The sequence below is a fragment of the Tachypleus tridentatus genome, chromosome 11 (genome assembly GCF_004210375.1).
Source record: "Tachypleus tridentatus isolate NWPU-2018 chromosome 11, ASM421037v1, whole genome shotgun sequence".
In the NCBI taxonomy this organism is placed as follows: domain Eukaryota; kingdom Metazoa; phylum Arthropoda; class Merostomata; order Xiphosura; family Limulidae; genus Tachypleus; species Tachypleus tridentatus.
Window position 1 is genome coordinate 46,456,891 of NC_134835.1, and position 17,710 is coordinate 46,474,600.

Sequence of the window (17,710 nt, forward strand, 5' to 3'; positions counted from 1 at the left end):
CTCCAAGAAAAATCAACCACAATAGTTTTAAATAAAGCTGTGAATGTAAAACAACAACAAAAATGCATCATATCTCTCAAAAACGATTAGCATAAATATATAATGTAGGAACTAAAAGTTACGACAATAATAAAAACTCGTATTTCGGAAAACAAAATAAAACATAAACAAAAAAAGATAACAATAATGAATTAACAAATTAAATAATAAACTTAAAAGTTTATAAATATTATGTATTTTTGATAAAATTGCTTGCAAAATTATTGAAAAAGAATACCAATTTTTAAGATTCATGTCACCTTATGAGATTAGCTGTATCAGAATGGTTCAAATCAAACCAATTGCAGTGAGGTTACCTTTTTTTGTCACTAAAAACACAATGCATAAATTAATGCTTCTGACATCCTAGTAACAGGTAAGAAACATTCTGAAGACTGTAGACATTTTTGTTTCACAATTTATTTCTCATCAGAAAATTATTGTTTTGCATGTCATGTTGCATGTATGCAATTTCGTAGGAGAGGTAGCTAGAAAAAAACACGCCAAAAATCATTTGTGATGACGAAAAACACACTTGAAGTAAAAATGTATCTCAAGAAAGCTGGTATGGGTATAAAAACTTTTATTAAAATAAAGTAGAGAACAACGTTTCGATGTTCTTAGGTCGTTTTCAGGTTAACAAAGAAAGAGTTTGTAAATGACCATTGCTGGGCACATGTATTAAAGGAGAGTGTAAACGTGTACGGGATCGTACATAGCGTTGCAGTTTGATGTTAGGCTATTCATTAGTGTAGTTATGTATAAAGGTGTTCCTTCACATTGGTTTTAGTTGTTGCATAAGTAGAACTTCTTTGATTTTGCGTTAGTTTCCCAACTTAGTATCTGGGCGTTTTCTATGAGCATGTTGTGCTTATTTGATTTGCAGTGTTAAAAACATGTGAAGGTGTTTGTATTCTTTGAATCTGGTTTCCAAACCATTGACAAAATTATATGCACACACCTAGATCAACAACAAACAAACAATAATCAATTCGAGGATACAACAAACTACAAAACCTTACACTGCTGCACACCACAGTGAAAAAGATAACCAACATTTGTAAAACATCTTAATAAAACAACATTCCAGTAAACACCAAATTTATTGAAAACCAAGTGGAAAACTAAAGCCTATACTATGTAAGAACTACACTGACAAACACAACACGCGCAGGTAGCCCTCGTGAAGCTTTGCGAGGAATTCAGAAACAAACACAACATAAGCATACCAAGTTGGGAAAGAAATGCGAAATCTAAGAAGTCCTACTGATACAACAACTACAGCCAATATAAAGGAACATCTTTGTACCTGTACCAATTAATAACCTAACTGCAATGCCACCTACAATCCCTTACATGTTTACACTCTCGTTCCTGAGACATGTGCCTAGTTACAAACTTTCTCTTTGTTAACCTGAAGATGACCTAAGGTCGAAACATTGTTCGCTACTGTATTTTAATAAAGGTTTTAACACTCATACCAGTAGTAAGCTTCACTGTATAAAAGAACATTTTAAGCAAGGTAGAATTTTAGTTTACCTTAGTTGCGTATTATTTATAATCTCTCTTCAGACAATAAGGAGGTATTGAGAGTTAGGAACGATTCAACATTGTGAAGTTACACACTTTTCATTATTTACATACAACTTCATTTCTCTAATAACAAATTGAATTTTTCTTTTCGATTTTTACTACAGGGGATAGCGCGAACGCAGTCCCCCACTACCAAAAATTACACGCTCCATCTGTCCCTGTTTGGGATAGTGGCATAGTTCCACCCACCCAGAGTGCAATGGGCGAGCCTCGCTCTGGAGAAGCCACCTTGTTGATCATGGCATTCTCAGCGCCAGGTAAGTATGCTCTATAACAACAATAAAACTGACAGGTATTTCGTTTTGAAGTTCTCTATCCCCTCCGGGGGTGCTCAGAAAGATGGCCTTTCTCTTCGCCCCACTCGTGATTTTAGGATATTGAAGCAGTTACCCAAAGAGAAGCGAAAAAAGTGACGGACGAGATCATCCTTAAATATGGTGCGAACTCTGAGCAAGCAAGGAAGACGAAAGACCGACAAACTGACACCAGACACCCATAGATTATATGCGAACAAAATCAAGGGCCGATTTAGGGTCCATCAGGGCGGCCGGGATCTGTAAATCCAATGCCGAAAGTTAGATGTGGGGGAAACGGGAGAACCCCGGGAAAACCCACTTTCACTAGCTGGTACCAATGATCCAGCTAGTACCAGTTTAGCTCACTTCATGAGGATGGAGGGTCGCACAGGGAGAAAAGTGGGGCTATGTCACGATAATGTTTTACCCTTATCATTAACGTGTGAAAGTCATTGAGAAGTGGTGAGTCCACTGCACTGTACGACGAAACTCCAGGTTGGGGTTCCAGAACTTGTTCAAGTAGATTCTCTGGGTATTCCTCAGTCGTTTGGGAAAAGTTATGTCTTCTGTGTATTCTAATTTTAATAGCTTGACAGATGGTAGGATGCTTATCTGTTATAGTTGACTTATCCGAATAGGTAGCTTGTGTAGTTTGCATCTGGGAAGACGTTTTAGAGCGAAGTGTAATAGATGACGTCTCAGTGAATTTGTTGAGAAACTGAGGCTTGTTCTGTACATGACCAGTGGCCGTATCGTCGCTTTTCTGAGAATGGTTGTCGTTCTTCATGATAAAAGTTTGTGAAGAATTGGATGGCGGTTTGACAGGAGACGATTTGACTACAGACGTGGGGTGGAAGAACGGATTAGATGATACGTTAGGTGGCGAAACAGATTCTGGTTGCTTGGGTATCCACGGATTGAGTGAGCGACGGCGATGACGTTCGGCACTAAAATGATAGATGTGATAGTAACAACCATTACGTAAAATCGTATCGGCAATATGTTTAGTGGTTGTTACTATTTTCATGAAGTTGGTAGCTTGTCTGGAGGCTTTCGAGTAGATTCGGTGCACGGCGTATATCTAGAAATTTGTTTGACTTTCAACAGCGCATTTGATTTCACTCGGTTGAATGGAATGGTGTATTCCTCTCAGGAAAACAGAGAAAAGGTTTATGGGCCCTTAGTTGGTGAACATTTGATATTAATTTGAGTATTCCACGGCTCACAAAAGTATGATAAGTCCGTAGGCGTTGACGGCTGGAGGAGAATACCTCCCCGGCGAAGGATCCGGGTTCTAGATGGGTCTAAGGTAGCGCCAGGTTTAGCCTGCGCGATAAACGTGACTATTTGAAGAGGCGAGAGGTGGGGTGGCAGACCGTCGACGATTACGGGCGGGACAGGTGGCGAGATTGGCACAGTGGGACCAGTTAACGAGAACGTCATGCTGGTAAAGGGGAGGGAAAATACACGTCTTACTTGCTCAGTGTCAAAGCTAGGAATGAACGAAAATGTTCTGTACTATTCATGTAAGGCTTATGTAAACACAAACGCAAACTAACGTGGCAGGGGTTTAGTTTAGAGAGAGAGAAATCTGAATTCTCTCTCCAACTGGGGTGATCAGGAACGTTGTGGCTCCTCTTCCTCCCTTCTCGTGAAAAATTATTGAAATTTGCCTGGGGTTTTTGCCTTTCTTTTATTTTGACTCTTTTTAGGTGAAGGAGTATGGTTGGTCATAATACTGATGAGCGAGACAAAGGCAGCACCGGAGAGACCAGCCAGGCCAGAATCCAAAAAGCAGATGCCAAAGTAAATATGAACGCGAGACGACCCGTTTCAAGGCAGGGCAGTAATGTTGCCTTGGCTGGGATCTAAAGATTCAATGCCTGAGAATTGGATGTGGGGAAACGGGAGTGCCCCGAGAAAACCCACTTTCACAGGACAGGCACCGAAAGATTTACCTGTCCTGTGCCCGAGACCTGAAAAAGAAATACATATTATATACGTAAGGTTTATCCTTTATGTACTTTGTTGTGTGATTTGTAATTGCTGAAATATGTTGTATGGTGAAATAAATTTGGTTGGTGCACTGGTTAATTCACATAGTGATGCAGTTAGTTTGTTTCTGTGTTCTGCTTTTAAATAGTATTTGTATGACATTTCTGTTAGTCTGTTTCTAAGTGATGGTAAGTTACTGATTTGGTGTATATAGTTTACGGGAGTGTATGATGGTAATCTGTATGCTGCTCTTAGCATTTTGTTTTGTTGTACTTCGATTTTCTGAAGTGTTATTTGACATATTATATGTGACTTGACATCCATACTCTATTAACGGACGGATTTATGACTTGTATATTTGAATTATGGTCTTTAGTGAGCAGTGAGTGTTTGCTAGTTAAAGTCATTAAATGTGAAATGCGTTTTTTGATTTATGACTGCATGTTTTTTTCATGTTAATCTTTTGTCGAAAGTGATGTATTTGCTCAAGTTAATAGGCGTATTTACGAATTAGAATTTTGCTTTTTCTAGAGTAATTTTTGTCATTTTAGATTTTTGTTAAACGTGATTGCTTGCGATTTAGTTGTTATTCTCCACTTGTTATTCAGATTGTTTCATGTTTCTTGAACGCACTGGGTTTTTGAAGGTAATCCAGATAGCAAGGTCTTGCGTAAGGCTTATGTAACAACACTTTGTAGTTTTAAATAAGGTGTAAAAATAAAATGTTTAATTAGTCTGAAAAACGTTTTGTAAATACTCGAAAGAACTTTCAAACTTTATAATGGAACGTTTTATTATCTAGCACGTTATTTATATAAAATAGAACGTTTTGTATAATTTCACATTTATGAAACGTAAAAGACATATGTCAGATTTTTAACCTCTCGATTGGAAGCGTCTTGACGACTACGCCACCTAGCGCTGTATTTTGTTTCTTTTTCAACAACATTGCAGGTACAAATAAGTTGTATGGTTGTTTCTTTTATTTAAAATTTTTTTTTTTTTTTTGAATTTCGCGCACAACTACTCGAGGGCTATCTGCGCTAGCCGTCACTAATCTAGCAGTGTAAGACTAGAGGGATGGCAGATAGTCATCACAACCCACCGCCTACTCTTTTACCAACGAATAGTGGGATTGACCGCACATTATAACACATCCACGGCTAAAACACACAATATTTGCAAAAAAAAAAATCACGTTGGTGATGATAAGCGACCTGAGATACATTTCGACTAAACAGAGTTCATAGATTATGTTTGTTTGTAGTTAAGAAAAAAATACTTTATGGATTGTAATGTGTTTTGCTCACCATAATTACAGAAATTGGGTTTCTGTCGTTATAAGTCCGCAGAATTACCGCTGTGATACTGGTGAGAAGTGTTCATAGAAGCCCAACATTTCAATGAAAGAAAAGAAAATTCACTATTAAATTGAAGGACAAATGTTGACTTATTCATTTTCAATAAACTGGTTTATTTTGACGAGTAAAGAAACTAGCACGTCACTTTTGACAAAGAATGGCGAAGGTTCTTCAAATGTTAAATACTCGTTTGTATGCCTTCAAATCGCTTTATGTCAGGTTATTAGACAAATTTTATAAATTTAAGTTAACTTTATGAAATCATTATAACAGAGCAATTTACTACTTCATTTATGCTGTTTTTTCTTTTTTGCTTATCCAGTTATTTTTTCAAACAATGAATGTAGGTCAATTATATCATTGACCTGCCAATAATATAAAATAAAACCTCAAGAAGGATTTAATTTTAAAATAAAATATCCTTAAATATTTGAATTATTCTTTAATTACACCACTGCACATTACTCTTGGTTACCTGAACAATGTAAATGAATCAGAATAAATGTTTTTCTTTGTAAAGTTACCACAGCTGATATCAAGATAATTGTGACAAGAAAAATTATTGATCTGACATAATTTCAGTGCATGGTATCCTTGAAATAATTTATAATGCCATTCATTTTTTCCAAAAGGGCGTTTTATTTAGTAAAGACAAGCATGGACCCACAGTCTCAGCCAATTACATCATGTATAAAAACACTTCATCAGGGTTCCCACAAGATCAATAATAGTTTTAAATCATTATTTTACAGTGAACTGTAAAAATGTTTTAAAATGATAAAAAACAATGAAAAGCTTACAATTACTCTTGAACATTTATATAATGTTAACTGAAAAGTATCTTTCAAACTACACACTTAGTCATTTTTACCGATAAAATAAATTTTGAAAGATAACCACTACCATAACACACAGACAGAAAATGTTTTAAATTACATGCACAAAAAAAAAAAAAATCCTCCACTGAATGTTCATGTTATTTACAAAACAGAATGGACATTTGCAGATTAAGACTTCTAAACAATTACCTTCATAGCTTAGGCTTCAAATAAATACTACTAAACACAAATAGAACCTGTTCTTTTTTCCCCATAACCAAAAGACTGAAAGAACTTACTTTCACTAAATGTTTTTCAAACCAAGACATCTTTTGAAATTTCCTACTGTAAATAAAAGATTGCACAAAGAGGTATAATGATAAAAAACTATAAGATGAAGTAAAAAAAATTCTCATATTGTGTCAAGTGTGATGATATTAACCAAGATCAACATTCTAAACATTAATTTGATAAAGTCAGTATAAAAATACAAAGAACAAAGGCAACATCATGTCACAGGGCACAGCAAGGATAAGATCAGGTACTGTACACTTTTTTTTTTTTTTCTGCATGTGATGACCAACCATGATAGGCTGGCTATCCTTGCTTCCTCGGCTGGTTTAGTAAGTTTTCATTGAAATTTGCCCTTTTCCTCCTAAGTGATAAATAAACAAAAATGCCAAAAATGTATATATATTTTTTTTTAACAAAATACCTACATCGGTGAAAATTGTTACAAAGAATTGATATTTTAAATATCTAACACAGGAACAGTCCATGAAGACATGATAAATAAAAAACCTTGACAGTAAACAAATTGTTAATACTACATTACCTACAAGAAAAAAAAAAAAAGGACAATTGTATGTGATTCTACAGTACTTTAGATTAGTGGGAAACTTCTTACACATGAAAACAAAGAATAGGACTATTTTAAGAAAAGAAAAAGGACTGAGTTAACCACAGGCATTTAATGAAGCTTTGTGGAACAGGTATCCCTAATTAAATCATTTGTTTGTTAAAGATGAAAAATGTCAAATATCAATGCTAAATCAGATAAATTAAATTTATTAGTTTTAACATTTGTTAGTGCACGTTAAAATATCCACCTTACACCTGGGGCCATACGGACCCCTCGTATATTTAATGATCAAAATGTTGAAGCTATGATTTAGATGTTGAAAAGTTAGCCTACTTGCTTCTCATAGCATTGTGCAGATACACTGTATGAAAGACTGAGTACCATAAGTATATAATATGTGATTTATTATTAAGAAATATGAAATTTACTTATATCCATTTTCTCATATTTATACACAAAAATTGTCGTCATTGACATATATTTCGATAATATAGGGCCACTTCTTCTCTAACTGACATGTCACAATTAAAAGTAATAAAATATGCTAGGAAGAAACAGATTTCTTGAATAACGTAATGAAAAAAACCCAACAAATTGTACAAAAATGTTCTTGAGGTCCCAACGGACCCAAGAGGGTCGACCAATTTCAAACTTTGCTTCACAGATAAACTAATGCCAAATTTTGGACAACATATAAGCAAAACTTATTCTGAGTGAACATAAAGTGTTTCTCATATCTCTTACCAGTCATTTTACAAACACTCATCACACTATACACTGGGTGTAGAGTGATAAGTGCAGACATGGTTTCCACATGCTGTACAGGTTTGAGGGGCATTGCTGTCCGTGATTCTTTGACAAAGATGACATCGTGTTTTGTTGCTGGAAAATCTTGACCAGTATGCAGTCTTGTGTCAAGCAATCCTAGATCTACAAAGGCAGATTTGATGTCTTTCTGCATTACATGGGGATTCTGCAGATTACCCTGAAGTAAGTTGTGCATATTACTTCGCTTTGGGAGAGATCTAAATACATAATCACTGTTTATCACAACGGATAACCTCTGCAAGTGCATGCACACAATGCCTGATGAAGACACAGAGCTCCAAATCTGTATATTACTTGGTGTCTTCATGGACCCCATGCAACTTTTTATTCACAAAAATTATTTGACTGCAAAACATTGAAAGTTTTGTAATTTTTGTGTCAGAGGACGATAATGTGACAATTACATAAAAATATAACTGATCAATGAAAACATATTTATTGTCAGGGCCCATACTGACCACAGGAGTACTGATGAAGGTTGACTAACCTTCATTGCATTCAAGTTATTTTGAAGTTTTACCTTTAAATGCTCTCAGTCTTCACCTTTCGTATTAATGTTAGGGTCTTCTTTTTCTAAGCCTTCCACTGATTCTGCTACTGCCTTTTCTGCTTTCTTTTTCTTCTTTTTTCCTGACTTAGGTGCCACAGACTTGCTAAGTAATGCCTACAAGTACAAATTTATGTCAGATAAGAAATTTGTCATTGTTTTTACAACAGTTATTTTAATGTCACACATATACTTTAAAATGTTGGAGACTTTATACAGTATAAAGTTACTTATGTTTTAATAGCCTGAATACCAACTTTAATCTTTAAAGTAAAAGAACTGTAAATATTTATTGTAAAAACTCATATTACACACAAATGATCAAGTAGCTCAACAATGACAGTCAATATAAAACTATTACATATCAACAGCAATGTTGCATAAACCACTAAAAGAATCCATACAATATTATCAAGTTTAGCTATAAATTGAAATAAATTTATTAACAATAAAATCACTGCAGCAGATTAAATCTATATCACTTTCTAACAGTTTATTAGTGTTCAAATGTGGTAGATCTATACTGAAATATATTTTCAGTTTACTGGAGCAAAGCACATGAATGTGGTAGTTTGTGTAAACTACAATGGAAAAACATGTTACTAGTATAAATATTTACATACTTTCAAATAAGAAAATTAACCTGTATTTCACTCTTAAAAAGCTACTTACATCAAAAATTTGTTTTCCATTTAACCTAACTATTGCTAGCTTACTAGTAGGATTTTGCAACATTATGTGTGACTCATTTCCAAATATCATTGCTAACAATATACAAAAAGACTCCTCAGTGTTTTGAGATTGGCTTGTTTTTTAACAGTATACACAGTTTAACTGGCTGGTTCTTTTCATTAACACAAAACAAATTTTGCAGCAACACAAAAATTTAAAACTGTTGTCAGAGAAGGACTTGTTTTTTTATTAAATGATACTCTCCCATAATTGTATATAAGTGGCTGAAAAATTTACCTTGATGGTATCATCTTTAATGTCATGTTCTGTTTCATACATGTCCCAATCCACTGCTTCACCCGTTATTTTGTGCGAGCCAGAAGGCATAAGTAATACAGTAAATTTAAACTGGGCCACCAGTTCTCCTGTGAGAAGAAAGGTAGAGCATGTTTTATACGTCATAATAACATTAACACATACAATAACAGAAGGCAATGTTATGTAGAAACACGCATACAGTGAATGGATCAGTAAACTGTTTGAAGCATATCTACCAAAGATACTTGTTAACTTATATCTCACATTAGCTGCATGCTGTTCATAAACGTGGACTTGTGTAACTGTTTGGATCCTTCATAAAAGTGCCAGTATTGCACATGGAATTTGACAACGAATATCAACAAAAACGTCATCACTAATTTACACTGCTGGTGGTTAACTGTGCACCTTGTCTGGTTAAAATTCTGCTTCACTTTGCCTTTATGGACCATTTATCAAAACTGTTAGGAAGGAAGCACAAAGGTTTCATGTTTTGTCTCTCAGAGAGAGACAAAGAAGTAATGTGAACGATTTATCAAATGTTCAGAAATTTAATGTTGTATAAATATATTACCAAAAATATTAAATAAATAAAGTAGTGCAAAATATGATAAGCAAGATAGATGATACAATAAAATCCAAAACTCTTAAATAAAAATACTTTTATGAATTGATGTTACATAATGTAAGCTTTGGTGCAACATAAGTTTGTATAAATATCAACCTTGTTTGACACTAACTTGTAAGTTCTTTAAAAAGTTTTTATTTGCCTGATAATTACTTTTGTTTTCCAGTAAAAAGCATAATTATCATGAATATTGTTTATTGTATCAGCACTTTTTAGTAAACACTTAGTTTTATATCCCTGCAGAAGTGTAGCTTCTTTGAACATTCCTGTACTACATCCCAGCAGGTTTCAATGATTGTACTCCGACATGTTGTGTTGACTGACTACTACATATTTTTTAACAAATAACATACTTTCACAGAAATTTGGTGAAACATCCTTTACTATTCGTTGTTTTACTTATTCATATGCATATTAATAGCACAATAAATTATTAACCCTATCTCAACAGCTAATGGGTCATAGGCCATGTCACTGCATTTGTTGACTTGCTCTGAAAGTTTTATTGAACTATTATTCTATGAACTTATCTCCCTAAGTTTGGGTTCAAACTGTACACAATAATTCACATCTTCATATTAAACATTATTAAATTTTTTGTAATGTAAAAGTAAATATCAAACAAATGCATCTAAACGTTGATTTGTGTGTGTCACATGGTATGTTAAACTCAGTACTGGTTCAAATTAGATGTTTGTGACACCAAAATACAAAGTCTATAGTTCCATTTGAATTAAGAACTCAAAATATAAATATTGACAAACTAGAACGTAAAATAGAATCTTTTGATCTTTATTTGCTGAGCTATCACTGTATTCATGCAGTGCAACAAACACAGTGGTCCTAGCTCACCTCTTTCAGTTCTGGAAATGGTCCCTTATATACATTTACTTCTAATATGCCATGTCAGTAAGCCAATGGAAGCTCAAAATTTCCCCTTAGTGATTTTTCTTGGCCATTTTCATAGAAAATAGTTTTCTTTCATTTTTTTCAAAACAAACCTTTGTGCTGGTAAGTACAGTCTTCAGCCAGTTCAAGATTTTGTTATTGTTTGGAAACAAAAGCAGCTAAGTAATTAACTAGTTAATAATGGAATTCTATGGTACAAATGAAGAAATGTATAATTTTTTGGTTATTTAACTGTAAATATATCTGAAAGCAAAAACAAATAATTTTCCTTCACATTCTCTACATACAATTCTTGCAGCAACACAAAAATTTAAAACAGCACAAAAACTGCTGTTATGTAATTATCTTCTAATAATGATTTTTTATTCTTAAATATCTTTTATAAAATAACAAAGAAGAGATAATTGTTTGCTTTACTACATTATTTACTGTTCTATGTTTTAAGAAAAATATGTTTAAGAACTTGTTAGTAAATAGTAATAATACATATATTTATAATTATTCAAACATGACTGTAATTTACCAAATGCTAGTCCACTAAAACAAAGCCCAGATAGGACACTTTGTAAAAACGAATAACAGTTTTATGTTATTGGATATGGTAACACGAGTGCATGTGCTGTGTCATTGTAACTTCTGCATTGTTATTCAGGCATGGCTTAAAGTTTAATCTGGTTTGGTTTATTTTGAAGTTTTGCAAAACTACATGACGGCTATCTGCACTAGCCATCCCTAAACTAGAGAGAAGGCAGCTAGTCATCACCACATACTGCCAATTTTTATCAACAGTGGGATTGACCATAACATTATAACACACCCATGGTTGAAAGGGTGAGCATGTTTTGTGTGACAGAGATTTGAACCCACGACCCTCAGATAATGAGTTGAGTGCCTTAACCACCTGGCCATGCCCGGCCATAAAGGTGAATATAATTAAAATAATAAATCTAAGCTATTTGGTCTAAACACTTACATTTTTGTTTTATATTCCATAGTCATTGTAGAATGAAAAAGGCATAATTAATATTCATTTCCTAAATTTATTGATATGGTGATCAAAAGATTGGTCAAATCGAATGAACCCCTACAGAGCTTCATTTACGAAAATAACAAAAATATAAACTTTTTCTCAAGAAATACTTGATAAAAACTATCTGAACTTTATAGGGACATTGCATGTGAAATCTGAAAAGTACGTTTAATCTTAAAATAAAACCTACTTTACATGTTAGATTGGCAACATGTAAAAATAAAAAGCGATGAGAAAAACATGATTAAACAAACATCAAGAGTTGATAAAAAACATATGAAAATTTGCATATGGAAGCCTTGAAATGTTTACTGATAATCTACTAAATTTTGTGAACATGTGTTTACTAATTTAAAAGTAATCGAATGAAAACTGTAATAAGCACAAAAGGGTTACAGGGTCAACCACAGGGACCATGCCTGTGTTGAAATGGTTATATGCTGGCAAAAACTTCAAAAGTTGAAACAAACAAGATGATTAGAGAGAGAGAGAGAGAGAGAGAGAGAGAGAGGGAGCAACTTACATAATTCCAGAAATTCTTTTTCTCAAAATTTTGACACAATTACAACATTTTTGTTCATGTAGTTACCTTGTAATAATGATTTTTATTCTTAAATATCTTTTATAAAAATAACAAATATGATTATGCTAAATTTCCACAATCAATAAATTTAAAAAAAATAGTATACAGCAATCAACAAACCTTCCTTTTCATATAAAACTGTGAAAGGTTCTATTAGTTTATGATTAACACATTCTACCACACCCATCCTGGCCTTCTTTTCATCTTCCAAGGCCCTAAAGATAGAACAGAAAAGTATGTATATGTGCAATAGCAAAACAAATAGTTTAATTATTATAAATAATATTACCTGGATTTGATATACATATTCAATGAATCAGTGAAAAATAAATTCCTTTACTTTTACTAAAACATCTTCATATACTTATAACACATTATCTATTCAAATCAACCACATAAAACAATGTAGCTTTAAAAACCTAACAATAACATTAGCTTTATATGTTAACGATTAACATTATCACAATGAGTAATACAAGTTTTTCATCTTTTATGTAAAACTATTAATGTCTGCATCGAAAATGGCCCAAATACTTATATTTACCCGATTACAAGAAAATGACTGAAAATGTATTCTCAAGAAAACTGGTGTGGGTAACAAAACTTTTAAACTAACATAAAGAACAATGTTTCGACCTTCTGAGATCATCTTCAGGTTAATAAAAAAAGTTTGAAAACTGACCTACAAATAAATGGCTTAAATCTGGGCAATCACATGCCACAAGTTCTAGCCAACATTTTCATGATACAGATCAAATCTCAAGTGATCAATTCAGTCTTACACCCACCACTATACTGGTACAGATATTGTGTCAATATAACAGCTGGATGCACACTTTTTTTATTTCAACCACATTAACTCCATACACTAACCAAATAACATTTCTCAACCTCAATATTGCAAGAACTGACACACAATTCAAAACAGAAATCCACAGAAAAATACCAATACTGGACTATAACAAAACACAACATTTCACTATACATCAAATTTATTCATAAACCAGGTACAAAACTAAAGTCCATACTATGTAAAAACTACACTGACAAAAATAACACCAACATTATTTATGAAATACAGTGTAAATGCCACAACTTTTATAATGGAGAAACAAGCAGAAAAATGGAAACTAGTTTCAATGAACACCAAAAAAAAACACCTTCACACGTTTTTGAACATTGCAAATCAAATAAACACAACACAACCATGAAAAATACCAAGATACTAAGTAGAGATACAAATATATAAAAATAAAGAATCCCTACTTATAAAACAAAAAACCATAGTTAAACCAATATAAAGGAACACCTTTACGCCTATTCTAATTACTAACCTAACATCTAACTGCAACATCCCTCACAATTCTGTGCCCCTTTTCAGTCTTGTTGCCAAGATATGTACCCAGCAATGGTCAATTACAAACTTTGTTGTCCTAAAGACGACCTAAGAAGGTCAAAACACCGTTATGTACATTATTTTAATTAAAGTTTCAATATTCATACCAATTGCTTTAAGAATACATTTATATTTCCCTACTGACATGGGTCAAAAGCTACATTTTTGTATTTCTTGACTCCTTTCAAAATGTTATTCAACTACTAATTTATGAACTAATGTTAATAAGATTGATATGAAACAGTAAAATGTAATCCACATGTTAGTACTGTATGTTAGTTAATTTCTCAATTTAACAGAAATATTTCAAAAAAGCCATCTAGATATTGGTATGTTAAGTGCAACACCACCTACAATCCCTTACATGTTTACACTCTCGTTCCTAAGACATGTGCTTGGCAACAGTCAATTGCAAACTTTCTCTTTGGTAACCTGAAGATGACCTAAGAAGGTGGAAACGTTGTTCTCTACTTATTTTAATATAAGTTCTAACAACCATAACAGCCGTCTTAACATACATTTTTGTGCTAGAAATCATTCCCATCTTAAACACTTGGTGTAGAACAGACCACAGAATCTAAATTTTAAAGGTAAACATAACACTAGTTACAAAATGAAAAACGTTTCGACATTTACCTTGCAAACTCCTGAACATAACAAATATTCAAGCACATACACACAAAAATATCTCACATTTATAATTAATATATGAAAATAAAATATTTAATAAATCATTCTTTGTATGTGATAGTTGCATATTTTTTGTGTGTATAAAAGAAACATTTCATTAACAATGATCATCAACCATTAAAGCAATGTAACCTACAATAAAAAGTTTTAAGTTTCTTAAGTACAACAGAGCAACTAAATAATTTGTATGAACTTTCAAATCTATTACCTTATGTTTTAAGTATTATATTTGAAATTAGACATGCATAAATAAAAAATCTTGACAATAACCTCAAAGTGAAAGGCATGTTTCCAAACTTCTTTTCTACTTCACTGAAAAATGCTGCAAAAGAAAACCAACATAATACATTCCCATTTACCCAAAGAAACTTCTAAATCACTAAAGGTTTACATTTCTGTAGAATTTTATTTTTTCATACATGTATGTGTGAGTGATACCAAGTAGAATTGTGCACAACAAAACTTGCTCAAGATAATTATCAGTACAAACATTCTTGGGTTTTTATTAACATTAAATTTATTTGTCTACATATTCTGTTGCATTTCCAAAATACTTATTGTTTATACAATATTTTTAAACAGAGTTCTCTTCCTAGATAATATACTAACAAAATAAAATGCCTCTACCAAAAATACAAGGGTAAACTAATTGATCTAAAAAAAAAATAAATCCATACACACCTACAGTCAGTAGATACATTTCTTGAAGACAATTACAGAAGTCATGTTTCAGATGCCTCGTTAGAAAAACCTGAAGTTTTATTATTTTTTTAAAAATCAGTATGAATTATTCTAATTGCAGCCAACTACTGTAAGCCTACAGTGATTTCTAAATTTTTATTTTAACACTGTGTTCAGATTACTAATAACAAATTAATGAAAAATTAAAGCTATACTTTTGAGAGACTCTTCTCGTGTTTCTCTTCTACACTTAAGTCTCAATAAATCTAACAAGACGTAAAGATGTCTTAATGAATAAACTATTGCTTGTACCTAATGCTAAATTAAAGTAAACAATTTTAAAATATTACCTAACACCCAGTGGCCACTTTATTAGGTACACCTATCTACTACTAGATAGGACCTCCTTCTGCCTCTAGAACAACCTGAATTCTTCACAATGTGGATTCAACAAGGTGCTAGAAACATTCCTTAGGGATTTTCGCCTATACTGACTCAATATCATAATTCAATTCCAGCTTCATGCTGGTTATGCCACATTCTGACCATACCATCTGCATGTTGCAGAAGAAATCAAATTTTTTCAGAACAGGCAATGTTTTTTCAATCTTTCATCTTCCAGTTTTGTGATCCCATCCCTACTGTAGCCTCGTTGTCCTGTTCTTAGATGACAGAAGTGGAAGCTGGTAAGATCTTCTGCTGATGTAGCCAAACTGCTTCAACTTTCAATGTGTTGTGCATTCAGTGATGCCCCTCTGAAACTCAATGTTGTAAAGAGTGGTTATTTTAATATTTGTGGCATTTCTCTTAGCTTCAACGAGTCTGACCATTCTCTTTTGACCTCTCTCATTAACAAGGTGTTTTCACCCACATAACTGCTGCTTACTGGATGTTTTTTTTTCTTTTTGCACCATTCTCTATAAACTCTAGAGATTGTAGTACATAAAAATCTCAGTTTCTGAGATGCTGGAACCATCACACCTGACACCAACAATCATTCCATGGTCAAAGTTGCATCTTCCCCATTCTAATGTTTGGTCGAACAACAACTGAACTTTTTGACCGTGTCTACATGCTTTATATAGTGAGTCACAGCCACATTATTCACTGTTTGGTTATTTGCAGATGTACCTAATGAAGTAGCCACTGAGTGTATATATTACAAAAGAAAACTAGAAGCTCAAAATGTAAGGTTATGTAAAACTTGCCAAAATTTTAATTTATTGTATTACATCCCATTTTTATATAAATAAAGTCTCAGAGGTATATTATACAGATCATGCTTTAAATGTTTCCTGACATCAAAATGAGAAACCTTAAAAATTACTCTGGAAAAATATTAATTTTTTTCCTAAAACACTTGATAAAGTAATGTGAGTAAACAAACATGAAATACATTAAAATATAGGTTGTACAAGTCTCAAGGAGGTCAGAACATACAACAAAAATATTCCCAACCTAAAGCAAGCTAAATTCCACCATCTTCAATATTACTGAATCATGTTTGGACTGATTTATGTATATATTTTGATACCTCTTGTATTAAATGTATACAGTGTTGGAAACATTGACTCATATATTTATCTAATTAATATCTCTATACTGTCATGTGTAAAACTTTTCTTCATAATGGTATAACTGTGTATCCAAGCTAAAAAGTCAGCATTGTTGTTCACGGTGTAAATATGGCTGATATAGCGTCTGTCCCACATGAAGAATAAAAGTGTCAATTCATAACGCAAAAAAGTTAAAATAGTTTGCTTTCTCAGTGTCTTGCTAAAATCTTTTGCTGACAATTTTGAAGAAAAGGAAATTTATGAGGTTTTGATAAAACAATAAGAGAAATATTGAGTTCACTGTAGCTTCAATAGTTCCTGATGTATTTCAGGCAGACTATTGTATTAAAGAAGTTTAAAACATTAGTATCAATCATCACAAACTAGTATGATGGACTGGGGATCAGACCCATTAACTGCTTTCAATGAAAACAGGTGCGAGTTATACAGAGATTCTGGGAACCCTTATTTAATGAAAAGATGCATATTAGGGTTATAGTTTTTTCATTACTTACATTTAATAAAGGTGTACTGACCTCTAGATGCTTTCATCTTTAATTGATAAATTTCATCTGTCTTCTTGTACACTGTTGTCCTTGTGTCCATTTCTCGGCCCTGTGAGTACAATTTGTTAGAAACAAAAGATTAAAACACATTTTTCAATAATTCATTTTAATGTAAAAATACAGAAATGATATATTTGTAAATTTAAATTTCACTTTAGTAAAGAAATTTTATTATTACATGTTTACAACAGACTGTCATCCATTTTTTCAATATTATTTATTGATTCACTTCTCATGAGAAAGATTTGAAACTTTTGTTTGGCAACCAATGAATTATTTAATGTATTATAATTTTTTTAGCAAATTTTCTAACTTGCACAGGGTTTACTAATTCATAACAAT

The 17,710-nt window shown here is 32.7% G+C and overlaps 1 protein-coding gene and 1 non-coding gene across 3 annotated transcripts in view; both read right to left on the reverse strand.

The window, feature by feature from the left end:
- Nucleotides 1-1,733: 1,733 nt before the first annotated feature.
- On the reverse strand, nucleotides 1,734-1,897 carry LOC143232921 (U1 spliceosomal RNA). The gene has a single exon (XR_013017881.1). It is a non-coding gene; the product is annotated as a U1 spliceosomal RNA (small nuclear RNA).
- A 4,006-nt stretch (nucleotides 1,898-5,903) lies between these two features.
- Nucleotides 5,904-17,710, reverse strand: part of LOC143232090 (proliferation-associated protein 2G4-like) — a 77,167-nt gene continuing 65,360 nt past the window's right edge. For both annotated transcript variants that reach the window (XM_076467160.1, XM_076467159.1), the window contains 6 exons: nucleotides 17,339-17,417; nucleotides 14,836-14,887; nucleotides 12,600-12,694; nucleotides 9,309-9,436; nucleotides 8,313-8,456; nucleotides 5,904-6,757 (listed from right to left, as the gene is read on the reverse strand). In XM_076467160.1, coding sequence (XP_076323275.1) covers nucleotides 8,325-8,456; nucleotides 9,309-9,436; nucleotides 12,600-12,694; nucleotides 14,836-14,887; nucleotides 17,339-17,417 — 486 coding nt within the window. In that variant the 3' untranslated portion in view covers nucleotides 5,904-6,757; nucleotides 8,313-8,324. The remainder of the gene's footprint in view (nucleotides 6,758-8,312; nucleotides 8,457-9,308; nucleotides 9,437-12,599; nucleotides 12,695-14,835; nucleotides 14,888-17,338; nucleotides 17,418-17,710) is intronic.